The sequence below is a fragment of the Mustela putorius genome, unplaced genomic scaffold (assembly GCF_011764305.1).
Source record: "Mustela putorius furo isolate JIRA1106 unplaced genomic scaffold, ASM1176430v1.1 tig00000228_pilon_pilon_pilon, whole genome shotgun sequence".
NCBI classification, from domain to species: Eukaryota; Metazoa; Chordata; class Mammalia; order Carnivora; family Mustelidae; genus Mustela; species Mustela putorius.
The window spans coordinates 21,830,150-21,851,471 of NW_025421322.1; the positions used below are offsets into that span (position 1 = coordinate 21,830,150).

At 43.4% G+C, this 21,322-nt stretch overlaps 1 protein-coding gene and 1 long non-coding RNA gene across 7 annotated transcripts in view; both read right to left on the reverse strand.

Annotated features, from left to right (window-relative positions):
• The window catches only part of ENPP2 (ectonucleotide pyrophosphatase/phosphodiesterase 2), a 106,844-nt gene extending 105,844 nt beyond the window's left edge, over positions 1–1,000 (reverse strand). For 4 of the 6 annotated variants that reach the window (XM_004743491.3, XM_004743489.3, XM_004743488.3 and 1 more), the window contains exon 1: positions 735–998. In XM_004743491.3, the coding sequence (XP_004743548.1) occupies positions 735–983 (249 nt within the window). In that variant the 5' untranslated portion in view covers positions 984–998. Of the gene's footprint in view, positions 1–734 lie in introns of all 6 variants that reach the window. The other 2 variants (XM_004743486.3, XM_004743485.3) reach the window with 2 other exon arrangements.
• A 15,239-nt stretch (positions 1,001–16,239) lies between these two features.
• LOC123391488 lies at positions 16,240–19,977 on the reverse strand. The gene is made up of 2 exons (XR_006606207.1): positions 17,937–19,977; positions 16,240–16,397 (listed from the first exon to the last, which is right to left on the reverse strand). It is a non-coding gene; the product is annotated as an uncharacterized LOC123391488 (long non-coding RNA).
• Between the last annotated feature and the right edge of the window lie 1,345 nt (positions 19,978–21,322).

Below are 21,322 nucleotides of genomic sequence, written 5' to 3' on the forward strand. Positions count from 1 at the left end.
GATCAAAAGCACGCCTGCTCCGTGGAGACCCCAGGCTCTCTCAACTCCTATCCCAAATTAGCCGGATCCATTTGAAAGACCTGTTCAAATAGTTAAGTTCAAAGGGCCCCGAGACTGGCTTGCCCGGCTCCGCGCACGCCAATCAAATCTTTCCTTTGTGGAGCCCGGGAGGGGCCCCGGCCCTGCGGAAGGGGCTCCCTCCAGCTGCGAGATGATTCCCTTTCCTCTGGACACAAGTGTGGGATCCCAGAGAACATTACCGAAACAGATGGCTTTAAAAATCCCCATCCTTCCTGCAAAGCCCTTGTGCAACAGGTAATAAACAAAACGCGGAGCGTCCCGCGGCCCCGGGAGCGCACGGCTCACAGCACCCTGAGCCGGGCCGCGGCCCGGGGAGCTCCCCTCCGACACGGGTTCGAGCACTTGGGTGAACGGAGGCTCGTCCACGACCCCTCTCCGCAAGTTCCACCGGCTCTTTTTCCAGAAACGAAATACACAGTGTTTACAAACCCAAACATTCCCTGGCCACGAAAACTCGATACGAGTTAATCTCTGCATCTTGCGCGCCTGGAAATTGCTCCAGCTGAGTGCACGGGAACGCAGCCCAACAGGGACCGTTTTCCGGCAAATCTGGAGGCCCTTTGCAAGGTTTCCCCGGGCGGACGGAACAGCGGCTTGGACTCGGGAGCCCCAGCAATGGAGGACAGGGAGAGAGAGTGGGGCGCCTACCGTACCCGATCGGCGCGGCGGGTCATGCTGCGGGCGTCTGGGCGCCTGGTCCGGGCCCCCGCGCTGCGGACGCGGCCTCTGCTGCGGGGCCGGCGGACCTGTGAGCTCTGCCCCGGGACGGCTGCCCCGGGCTGCTCTTGTTTGCACTGGGCCGTTTGCTTTTGGGATTTCTCCAATGCAGATGTAGTCAGGGGGCCGCTGTCCCGGGGGACAATGATTCCATTGGAAGCTGGCCTTTGACAAGACTCACACATGACCTTTGACTAAAATGGCTTTGGGGAAGGAAAAGTGTCCGGAGGCTGAAGACGGGGGCATCCAGGGCAGCCGTCCACATTCCCGCCCCCAAACAGTGCCAAGTTAATTTTTCATCCCGTAATCTTCCAAGGAGAGTCTCCACGAGGTTTGATTTGCGGTTCTATCTCGTTCGGTGGGATTCTTCCCCTGCTTCCAAAAGGATTTTGCTGCACGAGTTTCCTGCCGTGCTGCTGCTGAGTTCCCCGAATTAGCCTCTCCAGGTGAAACCTGGGGGGGGGGGGGCAGTTTGCTGGAGAAGCGCCTCTAACGGTCTCCGGAATAATACCATTTTCCCCATCTTAGAGCATGCTACGGTTTACAAAGCGCTTTTCACAATCCTGCTGTCATCTGGCCTCAAACAATGCCGGGGAGGCTCTCCCATGCCTGCCATTTTACACACAGAGAGAAACAGGAGCTCCAGAGAAATAAGGTCTTTACCCCAATCACCCAACCAGAAAGTGAAATCTCCGTCCTCTGAATTGGCGGCCTGGCCACTTCCACAAAGCACCCACCTCCCTACGGGTGGCCCAGAGCCGGAAGTCAGTTAGGGCACAAACACACACACTGGAACACATAATTGTAGCATGTACTATATAGTCGTGGCCTCAACTGTTTTCATTTTTGAATTACGAAAGGGTTGGAAATTGCTTTAGTATAATAGCTGTGATATCATATCCATATCATGATACCCACAGATGTCTCAAATTTATTGAGTACATTTTTTTTAATTGTCTGGTTCCCCCCGGACCCCCTTTAGCAGCTGCTAAAAGGAGGCTAAGGGACCAGCCTGGCCACTTTGCAGTCTGGGTACAAACCAGGGTTTCCTGAGGCTGCTACCAGAGGCCATCACTGGTGATGATCAGAGCCTGTTCCCCCTCTCTTTTCTGGGTCCTTCTAGATGATGAAAGGGAATGAGGGTGTGGGATTGTGATCAGAGCCCTGAACAAGGAGTCAGCATCCCACAATTTTATTGTGCAGAGAAGAGCTGTGATGCTGGGATGGTCTATAGCGATGGCCTGGAGACAGGTGGTATTGCTCTCATTTTTTTTTTTTTCAGCTTAGGGAAGGGGAAAGCAGGTGATACTCACATTCATTTTGGAAGGATTCTAAGAAGTCAGCCAGGAGGAGAAGAAGGGGAAGGACATCACTTGAGCCAGACACCAACACCTACAAAAGCTGTCCCGGTGCCTTGGGAGACTGAAAATAATTCCTGCAGGCAGACGCACGGGGTGTGGGAGGCTGAGCCTCGAAAAGAGGGTGTGGGTTTGGACTCTGGCCAGGCACCTGTATCACTCCAGGGAATCTGGACATCATCCCGCCATGGTGAATGGATAAATACAGCCAGCCTGGGTGACCAGCTCACATCAGGATGCAGGAGCCATAGAGGTGTTCCTACAATAAGAAAAAAATCTCTACCAACCCAGCTTGGAAGTTAGGGGCATTAGCGACATCAGACACATGTGGTTTCCTCTTCCCAGCTACAAGAACAGGAGCAAGCTATTCAACCTCACCGTGCCTCAGTTTTCTTATCAATAAAATGGGGGTTATGGTATCTGCTATGAGAATGAGATGAAATTGGGTAGGGAAAACTCTTCCCTTTTCTTCTGATACACACACTCAATAGAAAGTAGCTCTTGTTGTATTTTCTAGTACTTGGACGTGTGCAGTGCCTCCCGTGGAGAAACGAGGAGAAAGCAAGGCTCTCCGTCCCGTCCAGTTCTCTCATTCCCTTCTCTCCACCACACTCTGGCCTTCGACTCAGGAAGGTCTGCCCTTTGCTCCCTCCTCTTGTTACCGCTCAGCTCTTCTACACGACTTCCTTAATAACAGTTTCAATCTTTCTCTCACTCCAAACTCGGAGTGTGTTCATTTCCGTGTCCTACACCACGGGCACACCCATCCGTCAGCAGCCCCCGAAACGCAGTTATCTGCTAACACGGCACGTCCTCATGCGGTCATGTCCACGGCTACCACCATCTACATGTGGTTGGTCCGCAGCCTCGGCTGGGCGCACACACCCACGCTTGTGATCTTTCCAAATGTCCCTGACCATCCCACCTCTCCAGTTACACAAAGTCACTCTTCCCACCTCCTCAGAACTCTGAGCTCACGTCCACCTGGCTCGGTTCGAGCCAACACCCTCCTCTCCTCCAGCGGAACACTGTAGATCTCAGGAGAGAACGCCACTTCCTGTCTCTGCACTAGGAATCGTGTTTCCTGCCCGGGCTCCTTCACTCCCACCTCGGGGGCACCCCTCCTGCTGTGTGCTTTGGAGTCCCCCTCTTCTCATTTCCTCTGGAACATTCTTTGATCAACCATCACCCTATCTTTCAGTTTCTCCTCTACTGACTTCATTAGTTCATTTATTCGGTAAATATTTACAAAACAACCATAACATGCAGTCAGCACCACTGATTCTGCGCATAAAAGGATAAAGAAAACACCATAACCTATAAACACATTCAGGTCTCTTCTATACAATGAACTCCTTTTTCTCCTAATGGGATTTGAATATGTGCCTGTTCCTTATAATGAAAACAACAATGAACATAACACACACACACACACACACACACACACACACGTGCCCACTGCCTGGAACATACTTCTCATGAATCTTCTAAGGCCAGTTTTTTCTTTTAGAACCCAGCTGAAAGTCACCGCAAAGAGACCACCCTTGACTGGCCGATCTAATGACTGGGCGATCTAATGAACCATCCTCTCCCTCACGGTTGGCTGTTAATCTTTATTTACTTTCTATCATTTATTTCACATTGTAATGAGACTCCTCTGTTTGCTGGCTTGCCTATTTTCTGTTCCTTCCACGAGTCTGACCTCTATGGGGTCTGGGGCTCTTATTCACTACTGTATTCCCAGTGTCCAGAATGTACCTGGTGGGTTCTCAGAAAACATCTGTTTAGTGTGAATTCGCAAGTGCCAGGACCATTGTTGCTCTGATCTTTAGTTTTGGTTTTTGTTTCATCTCCATTGTACAGTCTTTTGGTTCCCAGGGCTGACTGCAAACAGAATTCCCTGAGCAGCTTTAAAAATTCTGATTGAAGCACCCTAACACCAGTTACTCCTAGGGTGAGACCCAGCTATCAGTTTTTGTAAGTTTCCAGGCAATTCCGAGAGCCAACTTTAACACCACTATAACCTAACCTCTGCCTTAGACACAGGTGTTGATCAATAAAGAAATGAATGGATGAATGAATATTGAAGGAATGGAGTCACTTAGCTCCTGCTTGTCTTCCAATCTCCTTCTTCCCGGTCTTCCCACACAATGGGCTGTTATCCAGGCACATAAACCACCAGATACTCACCTGCGCTCTCATTTCTCCAAGCTTTCACATGCAGCAATTTCTACCTAGAACACCCAGATGCCATCTTGGCTACCTGCTGCTGGTCTCCCTGGTAAGGTCTAGGTTTGGGTTCAATACTTCCCCTCTCCCAGGTCATCCCAGTGCACCAACAGAGCTCTGAGCCTCCTCTCTCCTTGCATATATGTCTGTGAGACAAGGCTTGCTTCTGCCTGCTATTGTGTCAGGACTCTTCTTGAAGTGGGGGGGGGGTGGTGACGGGCCTCCGTGTCTACTCCTGTGTAGCAGACTCCCCAGCCAGAGATGGCTCTCCAGGGACACCGTGGAATAAATTCACAGCTTAACAAATCACACATGGATGAATTTTTAGAGAGATAAGCCCTAGGCTTACTTTTTATTTTTTGTTTTTGATTTTTATTTTTTAAGAGCTATATTGAGTTATAAATCATATAACATCACAATTCCTCAATTTAGATCATACAACTCAGTGGTTTTCCAGATATTTACAGAATTCTAGAATATTCTAGAACAATCTCTAGATTCTAGAATTCTAGAGTCTAGAATCTAGATCTCTATCTATAGAGTCTAGGTTCTAGAGCTCTAGAATAATCCATTCTAGAATTGATACTTCTAGAATATTTTTATTACTTCAGGATGAAACCTCATATCCATTAACAGTCACCACCTCCAACCCTATTGTCTCCCCAGCTTTGCAATCCCAGGTAACCACTCACCTCTACTTTCTGTCTCTGTAGATTTGCCTACTCTGGACACTGCATATAAATGGAATCATGTAATAACTGTTTGCGGTGGGTGTGCGTGTGTATGTGTGTGTGATTGGCATCTACTTTCACTTCTGAAGACTTTTTTAACCTCAAGCATTCCTTTCACATTGAGTTGCTATGACAGAATACAGACTCTGGAAGAGATCTTAAAGGACAAATCAAGGCAGTATTTCTTAGACCTTACTACACAGCAGTCTGGTCAATTATCCCAGTTCCTGAGCTGGGAGAAAGGAGATATAGAAGCTTCCTGGGATGGCTCACCTGTGCCTCACCAGCCCTGTCTGAGCTCCCCTATTGGGGCAGGACCTTCTGTGCAATAGAGAGTCCACACTAAGGGCCAATGGCCTAGGTCAGACTTGAGTTTTGTGATGCATGAGCTATAACTCTTCATTCCCTGCCACCTCATCTCTAAAAAAGATGATAAAAATAATTCCTGTCTTAAAGCCACACATCATGGTATTGTTATAAGAGTAAATGAGGGGATGAAGATCAAGTGCATAGCACTGCGCCTGAGACATTATCAGTGCCTCATAAACATTTATGCTGCTGTAGCTCTTGAAATTTGGCCCTAGCTGTTTATATACTGTTCTTCTAAGTAAAATTTAATGTAGAAAGATGGTTCTAGTGCTTTAAAAAATAATGCAAGTCACTCTTCGAGGAAAGTTTCATACACCATGCAGATGGTCATCTGCATTCTGCTTGGTGAGAGTGGGGGACAGTGGCAAGATTTAGCTGAAGCTGAAGAGGAATTACAAATAGCGAGGGGGGTTGGGTAGCAGGTTAGGTCCATTCCTGGCATAAGAAGCTGACAGAAATAACCTCGTTCTTCCCACCAAATGTATATCAGTTCCCCTAGCAAGCAGGGGTTATAGGTTCCATGGACCTGAGGGACTACACTCTGTAGTGATTTCTTTCTTTTCCTTCTACTGTTCTTACATATGGACCTGTCTGTGGCATCCTCTGCTAAGCCCTCCTGGGGTGTCTCTTCAATACACCTCAAATCAGCACTTGGTGGCTGACCCTCGGTGGCCAAGCTCATGACCAGACAGACACAATCATTGGTAGCAAGTAGACACAGGCTGTACCAAATTAACTACCAGCTGATCTGACACTTATCCTTCTGGCTCTAAGGGCAGTTGTCCTTTCATGGAGGCATTAAGGGTCTTAGTAGATCCTTCCCTGATTCCACTGTTTTGCATGGTCTTTTCTTTACATCTGGCCAACCTCCATTCAGATTCTACTCAACTGTCTCTTTCTTGACTTCCCCCCTCTGTGACCTCAGAGTCCTCTGTACGTGCCTGTGGACAGCTCTCTAATTCCAGTTATCACCTGGACAAATGACTATGAACAACTACAACCCAAGGACATTTTTTCACTTATCTTTGTGTCCCACAAGCATAGCACTGGGCCAAGCACACAACGGACATTCCTTTCATTTTAAAGATATTACGTTGCGAGCCTACTCGGTGCTGATACTTCAAAATGCCAACATTCACAGACGCATGGAATTTTCACTCTGAAAGGAATTTTGAGACAAGGCCATGAGGCCCGGGAAAGGTCGTGTCTTATCAAACATCCTGATGCCTGAGTAGGGACGATGCTGGAGATAGAATTCAGCTCTCCCGATACCTTGTTCTTGTATGATAGTTTTTCCCCCTTTGGTTAAAATAACGGATTTTTTATGTGTTTAGGAAACCAGAGAAACTATGAATGATTATTTTGTTCATTAATGGTTCTTTGAACTCAAGAATTAGCCCTCAAAGCACCCCTGAGTTGGTGACTAAGGATATTAACACAGACCAACCCAAATTGCCATATAGCTAATGCCACTAGGGTCTGACTCTCCGTGCTTCTCACACCCCCGCCCTGCAGGCTCACATCTCACCCACGCCAGGCCAACAGAGGGCCTGTAAAAATTTAACTTGATGTGATTGCACAACCGTGAAAGCCCAAGTTGCTTTTTGAGGTAATGAATGAGATTCTTTAATTGCCTCGTGAAAATGTTTCCAGTGGGAGGAAATATAGAACACGTTGTCACAAACATAAATGTCCCTGTCAGGCTCTGGTGAGGTTATTCTCCTATGTAGGGGGCACTGATTTGGGGCCAGCTTGGGAGACAAACAATCTCGTTCTGCTTTTCTTCCTACTGCTTCGTTGAATTTTTATTGTTAAGAGTTGTTTTGGGGTGATGGATAGATTTATTACTTCAACTGGTGTATGCATATGTCCAAACTCCCCAAATCCCATTCATTAGATACAGGCAGGTTTTTTATATCAGTTATAAACTGAAATAAATTCAACAATTTTGTTGTTGTTGTTGTTTTAAAAAACAAACAAACAAACAAACAAACATTTTCAGGGCACCTGGGTGGCTCAGTGGGTTAAAGCCTCTGCTTTTGGCTCAGGTCATGATCCCAAGGTCCTGGGATTGAGACCCACATCAGGCTCTCTGCTGAGCAGAGTCTGCTTCCCCCTCCCTCTCTGCCTTCCTCTCTGCCTACTTGTGTTCTCTGTCAAATAAATAAAATGAAAATCTTAAAAAAATAAAATAAAAAATAAAAAAACCTTTTCTTCACTGAGTTGAAATCATGGTCCAACAAGCCCAGCGTTCTGTGCCTTTCAGCAAGGCAGACTTTCGGTGAGAAAGAGCAAGACTGTAATTCCCACCAACTCCTTGACCTCTGCTGCTGAATTTCTTTTAATGACTCATGATGGCCCTAATTCCAGTGAATGCCTCTACCTGAAATTAGGCCACCATCATCTCTCAGCTGGACCACCGAGAAAGTCTCCTGGAAGACTTTGAAGTCTTCTAACTTACTTTCCAAGATACAGCCAGAGAGATGGTTTGAAAATTCTAAACTAACCACCTAAGACCTCTGCTGAATACCCTGCAGGGTGTTCCATTGTCCTGAAGATAAAAGATCAACTCCTTAAAACAATTTAGCAACAATCTGGTCAAAGTGCTTCCTATAGATAAACGTGTTGTCCATAGCTAAGGAGCTCAGTGAGTTGGAGCCCAGTCCGTGTTCCACAGGCTCCGCCAGGAGCCCTGGCACTGTCCCAATGGAGGGCCTATTACTTCCTGCTGTAGATTCGTATCTAATCTCCACGTTTGCTTCTATCCTAACCTCAGGCACTGTAATCCCACCATATTAGCATCTCGAAATTTCCCTCTGTCTTGCTTCTGAGACTTTGCCGATGTTTTCCACCACTTGAACTTCTCTTCATTCTTCTTTTCATCGAGGTAAGTCATATTTTCTTTCTGCTCTCCACTTCAACATACCTTCCCCGACCTTCCTTGGACTGCGTTAGGTGCTCCTAATACGTGTTCTCAAAACACCCTGTGTTTTTTCACAACAGAGCGCTCATTCTTTGGTCTTATAATTAATTGCCTATTTATCTGCCTTTCCTTGAGAGCAGAGACTGTATCACAGTATTCTTTAACTCCCTTGTCTAGGTGTTCAATACTTATCTGTTGATCAAAGAAGTGAATGAATAAATGGATGGATACATAAGTATGTTATGAAAAAAACCCTTGAATTCATGCTTCCAATAAACATCACATTTTGACTAAAAGAGTTCCAAAACTCATTACTTTGTCTTTTTTTTTTTTTTAAAGATTTATTTATTTATTTGACAGAGATAGATCACAAGTAGACAGAGAGGCAGGCAGAGAGAGAGGAAGGGAAGCAGGCTCCCCGCCAAGCAGAGAGCCCGATGTGGGACTCGATCCCAGGACCCTGAGATCATGACCTGAGCCGAAGGCAGCGGCCTAACCCACTGAGCCACCCAGGCGCCCCTCATTACTTTGTCTTAAATCTATTTTTTTCTGCCTTCACAGAAGGCAGTTATGGCTAGAAGAGAGACAAAGGAAAGAAATGCTGGGAGATGAGATTGGGCAAGGTCATCTAGGTTAGGTTGTTAAGTGTTTACCATGGCGGATGGATCTCTAGGATCTCTAGGAACTGGGAACTCATCTTAGTTCATCCAAAACCACAGCTTCCCCATTTTACAGAGCTTTGGATATTTCCAAATGAAAAGATGGTCTTTATATGGTGTCTTCACTTATGAGTCTGCCCATCCTCCCCTCACTTGGCAGCCAAGGCAGTATAGTGGAAGGCTTTGGAAAGTCTTGAATATCCGGGCATTCATCCTGTGTGGGATAGTGAGTTCATGAAGTGTTTTAAGCAGGGAAGTGACATATCCTACTTCTGCTTTGAGTAACTGCTCAAGCAGGGATAAGAAAGATGAGAACTTGAGGGCAGGGAGCAGAGAGAGAAAGCTACTAGAACCTTCAAGGCGAGAGACGAAGTCCTGAACCAGAGAAAAGACCATGACAATGGAGATGAGGATGCAAAATCAAGAAATCTTTAGGAGAAAATGTATTACTTGGATTTGCTCTATTATTATAGTTATAAATGAGGGAGAAGAATAACAGATGATTCCCATGGTCTGAGCTTCAGCAACTGGATTCCTGCTGGTGTCATCATCAAAACTCAGGTCAGTGAAGATAGTGAGCTCACTGTCAGATGTGTTCGGGTTAAGTGATGGACTATTATACAAAATCAAGGTAGTAACCATCTCTGTATCCCCATTTCCCACATACCTCATATATGGTAGGTTCTCAGAACGTTTCTTGAAGTTACAATACATCCTACATACAGAATTCTCAATATCTAACTTCAACTGTGTGTTTTGTCAAATTCCAAGCAAAGACCTATTGAACCGTACTGCTCTATAGTAACATAATATAACATTTATCCATATGACAAGCGAAGAAATTTCAACCCCCTGGAAAGTATGACTAAGAGATTTTACTGCAATAATAATTTTCACTAAGTGGTGGAAGGAGTCAGGAAAGGGGATATTATAGCAACCGCAAATAGGTCCCGGGCTACACTTGGCTTGCAATTTCACTACAAATTTCAGAGAAGCCATAAAAGATTCAAGTAAAATCTGGTTGGTTGATTAGAAACATGTGAAGGAACCCCGAACAGGCACGTGTTTCACATTTCCTACTCTGAAGTTGGCCAAGTATTAATCATCATCTTCCCTGTGTTATTCCAGAAAACAGAATCGCTCCAGCTGGCCTTTTCGAAGGACAGGACCTAGGTCAGGAGAACATCCACAAATCTGGGACTTCCAGAGGGAAGGAATTAGCAAATAAATGCCATATTGAACTTTCTCCATCTGCCGTAATGTTACTCCTTATGTTATCCTCCACACCTCTGCCCTCAGCCCAGTCTATGCTCACCTCCATATGACAAACCAAGAGAGACTTTGGGATAGAGCCTCTCAATGAGAACACTGTTACTTCATCCTGAATCCCCCTCCCTCCACAGAACACAGATTCCAGAAAGGAACAGGCACAGACTTTGCAGCCAGAAAGTCCCAAATTTGAAACCAAACTCTACCATTTACATTGGGTGATTCACCCAACCTCTTTGAGCCTCAGCCTTCTTCATTTACAAAACAAGGCTAATAAGACGGACTTTGAAGGGTCAAGACCAAACAAGGTAATTTATGTAAAACACATACATGTGTATCAGCAAACATGTTTTTGGAGCCTTCCTGCCCCGTCCTTCTGTATGACGACCTGCCCAAGCAAATGTGAAGTCCAAACAGTCCTTCAACACAGACCTCACTCACGGGAGTCTCAGAGGGATGGTTCCAATGCACACAGCAACTGGAGACCAGATCAGGCTGTTCTGTAGAGAATCAGCTTCATCTAGTCCTCCTGGGACTCACAGAGCAGGTGAGATGACAACAAATCTAGCCTCCCTCAGAGGAAAGTGCTGTGAGGGCAAGGAGCTCCTATGGGGTCTGAACAGTCAGAGATAAGGCCTCATTTGAACTTGGCTTTAAAGGATGAGTACCATTTCCTGGGATAGAATCAGAGATTTCACACAAAAGTGGAAAATAAAGACACTGAGGTCATGATGTGCTCAAGAAGTGATAACTGGTTAGTTATGGCTAGAAGAGAGACAAAGGAAAGAAATGCCAGTAGATGAGATGGGCAAGATTCACTAGGTTAGGTGGCTAAGTGTTTACCACGGTAGGCGGGGCTTCTGAACTTAATCCTATAAATAATGCAGGTGCATTAAAAGGATCTGAAATTTTCTCTCTTGCATCCCATTGTATTTTGTTTTTATCATTTTTCTATTCTCACTATGAAAACCAAGCATATATTAGAAAGCATTCAAACAGTACAAAGAGATATAATAAAAAGTGAATCTCTCTTTGGTGAGTGCTGTGAAGTGTGTAAACCTGGTGATTCACAGACCTGTACCCCGGGGGATAAAAATATATGTTTATAAAAGATTAAAAATTTAAAAAAAAAAATCAGAGAAAAAAAAAAGTGAATCTCTGTCCTTATCCCACATTACTGTGTCTACTCCTTATTCTATCTCCTTTCATATAAATACATATAAATACTCTTAAAATTTGCCTGTGAGCAAATACTTACACACTGCATTGTATGCGCTTATTTCCTGCTTTGTGATATATTGTGGAGATCTTTATAATTCAGCATATATAATTCCATCTCACTATTTTTTAAAAGATTTTATATATATATGTATGTATGTATTTAGAGAGTGAGCACAAGCAGGGAAGGGGGAGGGACAGAAGGAAAGGGAGAAAATCTTAAGCAGACTCTGGGCTGAGTGTGGAAGGTGATGCTGGGGTTGACCTTGAGATCATGACCTGGGCCAAAATCAAGAGTCAGATACTCAACCTGGGTGACTGAGCCTGCCAGACTCCCCTCACCTAGTTTTTTGAATAGCAGTATGGTATTCCATACTTTAGTTGTTGCTTATCTTTTGTTTAACTGATTCTCAGCTGGTAGATATTTAAGTTGTTCCCAATGGTTTCTTATTACCAACAAGGCTGAAATCCATCCTCATATCTTTGGAAGTATGTGCGAATATTCCTGTGTGTGGGCGGGGAGACACTAAAAGCAAAATTGCTGGATCAAAAGGTATGTGACTTTTAAAATCTGAGAGCTACTTTCAGCTTGCCCAGTAGAAAAAGTACCTATTTATACTCCCATCACCGGAGTATGACTCTATCTGTTTCAACATATCCTTGACATTACTCTGTTATCAAACTTTTAAATCTTGGCCACTCTAGTAAGTTAACCTTTCTTAACTTCCTGTTTTGACTTATAATTCTTTCACTGAGTGAAGATGAGCAACGGCTTGTATGTTCATTAACCATTTTTGCTTTTTTTTCTCTGGGAATGGGTTTTTATTTTCCTTGCCAATTTTTCTATTAGTTTGTGGTCTTTTCCTTGCTGATTTATAAGAGCTCTTTATATATTGGGAAAATAAGCAAATTGACCATGATTTTATTTATGGCTTCTGGGCCCCATCCAGGTCTTAGAAATGTCTCTTCCACTCCAATATTATTTTAAAATCCACCCATGTTTTCTTTCATACTTCTAGGACTTCCATTTTATGTTTCCAATTTTGATCAACAAAGAGTTCATTTTGCTACAAGGTATCAGATATGGATTTTGTTTTGTTATTCATTCTCTATGTCTTTCTTTTAACAGATGATTTTAGCCCCATTTAAATTTATTAACAATAGATGTGCTCATTCTTTGTTGCCTTCTCTTAGTTATGTTTTCTATTTTTAATGCTTCCTTTGTTTTCTAATTTTTACTACATGGTCTGTTTTTATCTTCTTTGATATAGCTGCTTTTTTTTTCTTTTTCTTTCTGGAGAACTATGGGATGGAAGAACAAGATCTGACTGGCACACATATGAAGCCTCACCTATGTGAGAAGTGTTTTGCGTGTGTCTGCTTATATATAACAAATGGCTCAGACGGGATTGCCACCTACCATCTCTACTGTACTCTCTCCTCTGAGAATTCTTGTAAAGATGGCACGTCTGCAGGATTCTCTCCTGGCTCTGCTTCTTATGACATTTCCCAGGGAAGAACAGGGACTTGGACACTTACCTAGGCTGCCCACAACCCCACATAATGCTGTTCCAGGCACAACTGTCTCTTCAACAATGTGCTGTCTCTTTCTGGAGACCACTATGGAAAAGTGGATTTACTCTAAGTGTCTTCCCTCAATTAAATCCAACTGTTAACTGAGTTCAGCAATTATTTTTCAGAGCTTAGGGTTGTGGGTATTTTCTAAGTTATTTGAAGATGAAAACTTTCTTTCCCTTTTTTTCAGTTGCTTTTAGAAGACAGAGTTGGGGTAGAAAGAGCTTTACTGCCCTGTTTTAGCCAGAACTTCTCCAGTGAAGATCATTAAGCAGGAGAGAATATATCGATCTAAATTTAATTATGATTTTAACAGGCACACTAGAGGGGGGAAGAGAAGGGAGACAGGGGAACCAGTTAGAAAGCTAGCATGGTCATTGAAAATGGAAGAGGTAAAGCTAACCTGGGCTAAAGTAGTATGGTGAAGAAGACAAGTCTGGGAGAAATCCTGTGGGTCAATCAACAGGACTTTGTAACTGATTAAAAAGAACGGTTAAAGAAAGGTAAGTTGATAGATGGCCATGCACTCGTTGAGAGAGGAAATCTAGCAGAGGGAAGAAGAGTTCGTGCTTTCGTATGCCGAAGTTGCTGGGACATTCAGAGGAAGATACAAAGCAGGCTGCTGGAACCCAAGGTTTGGGAAAGAAGGCAGTGGGTATGGATTTATGTCTCCAGCAGACTGAACGCTCTGGTGGCTGGAGCCATGAAATAGATTAACTTGCCAAGAAAGACAGGATGAAGTAAGAGGGTGACGATAGACACTGGAGAATACCAGTCTTTCAGGGGCTGTGCAGAAAGCTGCTTCAGCCACGGATAGAATGGTAGGTAAGAAGAAAATAAGAGATGGTGACCTTGTGCAAAACGATGGGAGAGGGTGCCCAGAAAGGATGTATGGTCAGCCGTGTCTAATGTTGAGAAGGCTTAGGAGGCAAGCACTAAAAGTCGCCCACAGAATTTGGTCATTGGTGAGAGCAATCCGGGGGACAAGGAAGGCAAGTGGAGGAGAAGATGTTAACTAGTATTAAGTACCTAATACCTCCCAGACAATCCACTGATTTGCACATGTCATTCCAGTTAATTTCCACAAAAATCCCCCAGAAGAGGAAACAGAAGCTAACAAACAGTAAGTAAGTCTTGCACCATCCCAAGGAAGCCAAGGAGGCAGCTGGATTTACACCCAAATCCTGCAGTCAAAGCACAATCCTGTCTCCACTATGTTATCTTTCAAGTCAGATTATGGTAAATCAATGAATGCCTGCAGCCTAAAAACATGTAGTATGTTTCAGAGCATCGTTTCCTAGTGACTTCTATTAGAAAATTATTGCTGGACTCTGGCTGTCATGCAAAACACAATCACGGCGCTCAGCACTGTGTCGGTACGAGGCTAGCACACCAGGCTCCCTGCAGAACAGGCAGACTGCCTTGGCTTCCATCCTGGCAATGGTGAGAGCCCAGAAAATGCTAACAGACTACTAGAGGTCACAAAATTAGTGTCCAAAGAAAGGCAACAAGGCAAATATCTCTATGTTTTCCCTGCCCATTCTTTAGTAGAAATTTCTCCATCCTGAGTTCTGTATAATTTCCAGCTATGTCATAGAATGATGAGTATGTAACCTTTCTTGACCTGTGAGCTTATGTTGTAATTCCTCTTTCTCAGGGTATCATCTGTCTTGGATTCTGTCTCTCCTACAAGACATCAGTGCTCTTTGGGGCTTAATACAGTGCCTGACACATAGCAGGGTTCAATGAATATTTGTTCTCCTGAGGGCTGTGTGTTTGTTCTTTTTTTTTTTTTTTTTTTTTTTTTTTTTTTTGTCCAGGCTGAGGTCACTGCAGGTGGTTCTCTAACCCATTTGCCTGTCTTTTTAAAAAGTATAAAAACATCAAGGCTGGGGCACATCATTGGTGCTCAAGTTCATTGCTCCACTAATCCACAATCAACCAACCAACAAAATTGGCTGGAAGGGGTACCAGCAACTTTATAGTTTTTCTCCTTATGGGAAAAAGATGTTTAATGGACATACTTAATAAGGGGAACATATTTAAGGGTTCTGGAATTCCTCTATGCCATTTCTATCCAGAGCACCTAGCTCCCAAATACACAGAATCCCACATGTAATGACATTTCCCATGGGGCCACAGGTCAGGACCCATATATACAGAATATTCGCAGAAACAATTCCCCATGCCAGCTCATCAGAAGGAAAGAATGATTCCTTGCTTTTGGCACTTTGGTGAGTGAGTTTATAATTCTCCCTCTATCTGATGGGAGAATGACGAAATCCTCACATCTGTTATAGATGTGTTTTGGGGTATACATGTTCTTAAAGGGAAAATTAATAAGAAAAAATGACAATAAACACCATCATTTATTGCCTATGGCAAATGTGCCAGGAGTGTGGTTTCATTCATCCAATAATCCTACAAGTTAAGGTCCTTAACCAAAGTCACACACATGTAGTAATCGGCAGAGCCAGGGTTCAATCTGTTTCTTACTAAACCTACAATCTTTATCACAAGACCAAAGACTACTGGCCCCCATGAAAAACAAACCAAAACTAAAAACCAACCAAAGAAACAAAAACCTGAAATACCACAAGGAAACTTTCCTTTCAAGAGCTTGGAGTTGTGACAGATCCTGTCAGTTTTCTTCCAGACCCTCCCCCACCTTCCCTAATGGAATCCCTCTAAAGGTTGGCCTGTGACTCCCTCGGGGGAAAAAGACTACATTTCCTCCCCTCCTTTGCAGCTAGCTATGGCCACGACTGAATTTTGGCTATTGTGCTATAAGCAGAAGTTGTGTACATAGTTTCTTGGAAGTCTTCTTAAATGGAGAGGGCACATCATTCTTCATCACTTCCCCCCTTCCTATTTGCTAGAATTTACATGTAATCACTAGAGTTCTCACAGCCATTTTGGAGCGGAAGCCATACTCCACAGTTTATAAGAAAGAACTGTCTCTTGATCACTTGCACCATGAAGTGTTGGCTACCGCCTATGAACATCTTGAATGTGGGGTAGGAAACATTTCTACTTGTTTAAGTACTGCCTTTATTTCCTGTTCCTCCCCCGTGGGGTCTAATTCTAACCAATGTAGGAATCTTATGATATCTTGTTCCAGGACATCTTTTATTGTTGTTGAATGTGAGTTCATTAAGTTAAACTGGTATTGGTCATGCGAAGTATTATAGATAAAAGTGATTGAGATACAGTCTTGCTTCCAGAAGGTTTCAATTTGTGGATGGAGAGAGGAGACAGGTCCACGACACTACAATAAAAGAAATACCTGGTATGTGAGTTCGTTTTATGCACCGTGTATTTTTAGGTATGCTTTGAAATGTTTTTAATCTAGTTTCCCCACACTGAGAAGGAAGAGAGCACAAAATCATTTTTCTGTTTTGTTTTGTTTTTGATCCTTGCTTCCTAGCAGGTAGTCTATACTTGAGAAACACATTCTTCAAAGGATCCACCACACTTAAATAAAGTTGGAACTCTGTCTGTGTCCTTGTTGGAATCTCTAACCCTGTCCTATCTTCTTCTTCTGTAGAAAAGGAAGATAAATAGTACAAGAAGCGGAGTCCCAAACCCTGTGCTTCCTATCCTTACTATAAGATAAGGACTCGGGGCCCTTGTCAGTACTTTTGTGCATAGGAGACACACAGGAGGTGCTAGGAGAAATCCTGGAAGGGTGTTCTCAGAACTTGGAGAATAAAAATGTAGGTTCCACTTCCTACCTTCAATTCCCTGTGACCTCAACAGATTGTCTCGCCTTTCTGGGCCACCGGGCCCTTAATTAATAATAATCAATGAATTAATAGTAACAAGAGGGGTTGACTCCATGGTCTCCAAGGTCCCATTTGGCACATGCTCTGTGACTCTAAGGCTAGAACAAGCCCTAAGTAGGGAGTTGGGGAACCTTGGATTCAGTTGGGTTGAATTGTGATTCTTTCACTGAGAAAGAGAGAGAGGCAACATCTGCTAACCTCAGGTTCTTCCCTATAAGATAAGGAAGACGAACAAGATAGGCATTTTATAATATCTCCTAGAATTCAACTACTCTAGGAATACTTTATACAAAGTTGTTTTCTTCATGGAAAAAAAAAAACCAAATTGGTAATATTATTAGATTTAAAATCAGTAGGTGGCACTATTTAAAATAACCCCAAACTCTACTCCATGCACAGAATAAGGATTTTTTTTTTTTTTAAGTTGCCACACTATGATAATCACAAAATTGGCTCAGGGATGGAATTTTGCAGTATCTTTCATCATTTCACACAGGCACTTAAAGGTCATGACTAAGGTCAGAAATGAAAATGTCCTCTATGGGAACAGAAGTGACTTTAACAAGCATAGAGGTTCCTGTTGATAAGCATAACGAACAATCTTAATGTCATGTTGTTCCCCTTGATCCCAAGTCAAAATGTTTCCTCTTATCCAAGTCCAAAAAAATGCGTCTCCATCCACTGGAAGAAAATCATGCAGCATCATTTATCCCCTTCTCTTAACACCCTTGAAATCCTCCTTTATAGTAAATTTCAGCCTAAGGCCAGCAAAGTATGTTTTTTCCTCTTTCAGAGCTTGTACATTGTGTACACATTGCCAGAGCAAGACATTCTACGTCAGCTCTAGGCTGTAACTAAGGACTTAGTAAACAAAACAGGGCTGGTTAACATAGCTTAGTGCCAAAAAAACTGAAAAATTACTATCTTCATCAAACAATAAAATCCTGAGTAAATGGAAAACTTTAACGCTTTGGCTTTTTCAAGCTGGTTTTCATTTTGTTGAGGAACATGGATTTACTTACCTATTAAAGGTAAACTTTCATAAAATAAACACCTCCACGCTTCTCCCCTTCCTGTACTGAGGCTGTGAGTTTGAAGTTCATGTAATGGGCTGAACTGGGTCTTCTCAAAATTCACAGGTTCAAGTCTTAACCCTTAGTGCCTTAGAAGGTAACTGTGGAAACAGGACTTTTAAGGCCATAATTAAGCAAAATGAGGTCATGAGGGGGAGCTCTAGTCCAGTCTGACTGGTGTTCTTATAAGAAGAGATCAGGACACAGGCAACACACAGGGAGCTGTGAAGCCATGAGAAGGGGGCCATTTGCAAGCCAAAGAGAGAGGTTTCAGGGAAAACAAACAAACAACAAAACAAAAACAACAATAAATAAAAACAAACAAAAAAACACGGCTGACACCTTGATCTTGGACTACTAGCCTTTAGAACTGTGAGAAAATAAATTCCTGTGGTTTAAGCCACCTACTCTGTGGTACTTTGTAATGGCGGCCCCAACAAACTAATACACTTTGCATTCTCTATCTCAGATTTAATTACATAAACAGGGAGATGCTAGGGTCTCTCAGAGCTCGGCACACTGCCTGAGTCATCACAGACGCTCCACTTGCTTGTCGAACGAAGTAACTAGCTCGTTTCAAAGCAGAACCCCCCACTCACCTAGACCTTCCATGCTTCCTTCTTTGGAAGGAAGACACATGGCAATGAAAAGACCCGCTGTTTCTGCTTTCATCCTCCTCGCCCTTCCCCTCAATCTCTGGCCAGCTCTTGCCCTTGAGTTCTTGCTCTGTCTGTGATGAGAACCAATACTTTCTATATTGTTTTTATTCATGTTTGGGGTTCTGCTGGCTAGACACATGGCTACCCAAAAGTCAGGATGTGATCTGAGCCTCTCGAATGGATAAGATGCCAGAGGGGTGAAGGAAATCCAAGAACCAGCATCCAAGGCCTAAGGAAACTGATCCACTTTGAGAGTGGAGGGGCTGATAGGGGGAAAACCAAAAAATCGTCTGGCTCTCTGGGGCCATATTTGCCCATTCTATGTCTTCTCTTTCGGTTTTATCAAGTTGAGAATTTACTTGCACTCTCCCTTCTGGTCTACCCAAATTGGGAGGGCCTCAGTTACATTTCTCTTGAGGCATTCTTCCCTTTCCACTTTGCATTTCTGCAATTTATGATTACACCTCTACGGGATTTTGGAGTTGTGTGAAAGCTGCGTCAGGATCATTTTCATCTTTGCAAGGAGTGCCTGGCCCCCAAAGGGACTGATAGAGTTGTTGTGGTGGTGGTTGTTTAAATGAATGAACATCTCCAAAATATGTCAACCATTCATCCAACCCATCATCTATTAAGTGCATCATCAGTGCTGGCACTGTGCCAGATATGGAGATCTACAAGTGTCATCGAGGAACTCCAGACCCTATGAAAGTGCGATTAAGTGAAAGGCCCTGATGTGTCACGAAGAGACCTGTAATGTGTGTGCAGTGCTAAAGGGAACGCAGCAAAACAAAAAACCAGACGATACAAGGGCAAGGGATCCCCTCTTGCTCCCTACCTCTCCTAGCTGTCCTTCAGCTTGAATACTCCCCTGGTATTTGCCTCATGACAGAGAGCATGGATTCATCTTATAAATGTTTATAAGTCCAGTTGTCTGAACTTTTAAAAAGCCCAGCTTTTTTTATCCCCTTGGGGAACTCCTAGATGGAACCAGGATTATGTTATCTCTCTGCCTACCTTACAGTCTTTCTCATTGATTTAGCACTGACTCCCAGACCACCTAGAGAGATACTTCACTTATTCACTTGAACTTCTACTTTGCACCATGCATTGCTTGTGTTTTTCACACCTGCTGGGAGATCACGAGCTTCCTGAAGCAGGCACCATGTATACTTGTAGAATGTTAGAACTAAAGTCAATGAACTTCATGGTCATTTGATCCAACTCCATCTTTCCTGGGGGAGAGAACCCAGAGTTAAGGACACTGACACATGCCCGTATGAACATACAGAGTTAGTGAGAGAACAAAACTAAAATGCAAAGCCAAAATGATTTGAAACAGCTATTAGGAGGCTGAGTGAGAGTCCTGACCTACTTTTTCCAAGGGCCAACATACTGAGGGGTGGTGGGGGGGGCTGTTTCTTTCCTCTACTATCCTCTCTCTCTTGAACCTGAACCCTATAAAATGAAATAAAGCAATATTTTGTCCCTAATAATCATCCATCTGTGTGGGCACATAGCAAAATGCTATGTCTACAAGCCTAGGGTTGTGTTAACTCTACAGACTTTGAAATCAGATGGTCTTGGTTCCTATCACATATTTTCAGCCGCTTTTTGTCGTTCTTGTTAGCTTCGGGCATCTCCAAGTCTCAGTTTTCTCTCTATAAAATAAAAATGATGGTACCTACCCCTTTTGATCTCTTAACAAGATCAGACTTCCAAAGCACTGGCACTGCTCAGGACAGAGTAAACGCTCCTTACGTTTACAAATGTTACGAAATCACCTTTGATACAATCTTCACTTGATGAACATGACAAGTAGAGATAAAAATGATAAGAAAGCTCACCATGATCATGTAAACCTTTCTTGTGCAGTTATACAATTCAAACCTCAGCCTTCATATAGGACTACTGTTCTAAAAACTAATTCTTTTAAAGATACAAAAATCCTGCCTTTCCCACCAGAAACCACACCACTAGAGAGGTCCTGTCACTTGGTTAAACTAGTGCTCTCAGAAAATTCCTCAGGGAGGGCGTTTGTGTTTGCAGGATTGGAGCGCAGGCATTTAAGGTGAAAGCCATTATTCGTCGTATCTAATGCCCTTTCCACTCGATACAAAAACAGGAATCAATTAATTTCCTTCAGACATCAACCAGGCAAGTCGGCCTGGCAGCACTAGAGGTTTCTAAGGACTTTCTTTTGTAAATGATGTCATTAAGAGCCTTGTGAGTTTCCTTCCTCCATGGCATGTGTCCTTCTTAAAGAGTAGAACATTCAATTTACTGCTCTTTTTCTTTCCTGATGGGTAAATAAAAATTTATGGTAAAAGTATGGAAAATAACCCCCATTACAGTTTCCCTTCGGCTCTGCCAAAACAAAACAAAACAAAACAAAACAAAACAAAGCAAAGCAAAGGTTTGCCGCAGAACTTGAGGAGTACACATACCAGGAAAGGCATTGAGCGAGTTTCTGAGTTAGAGCAGATTGTATTAAAGCTCACTGTACCATGTACCGAGGATCTTGTAAGAAGCTGCTAAATGCTTTTTCTCTCCTCCTTGAAAGTCCAAATAAAACAATCCAGATATGCTCACAGTGGTATCCTAGGAACACAATGGAGATCAAAGGACATGCGTCTTCCTACCTGGGAGGTGATGTAGAATAAGGAGTCGGAGTAGAGG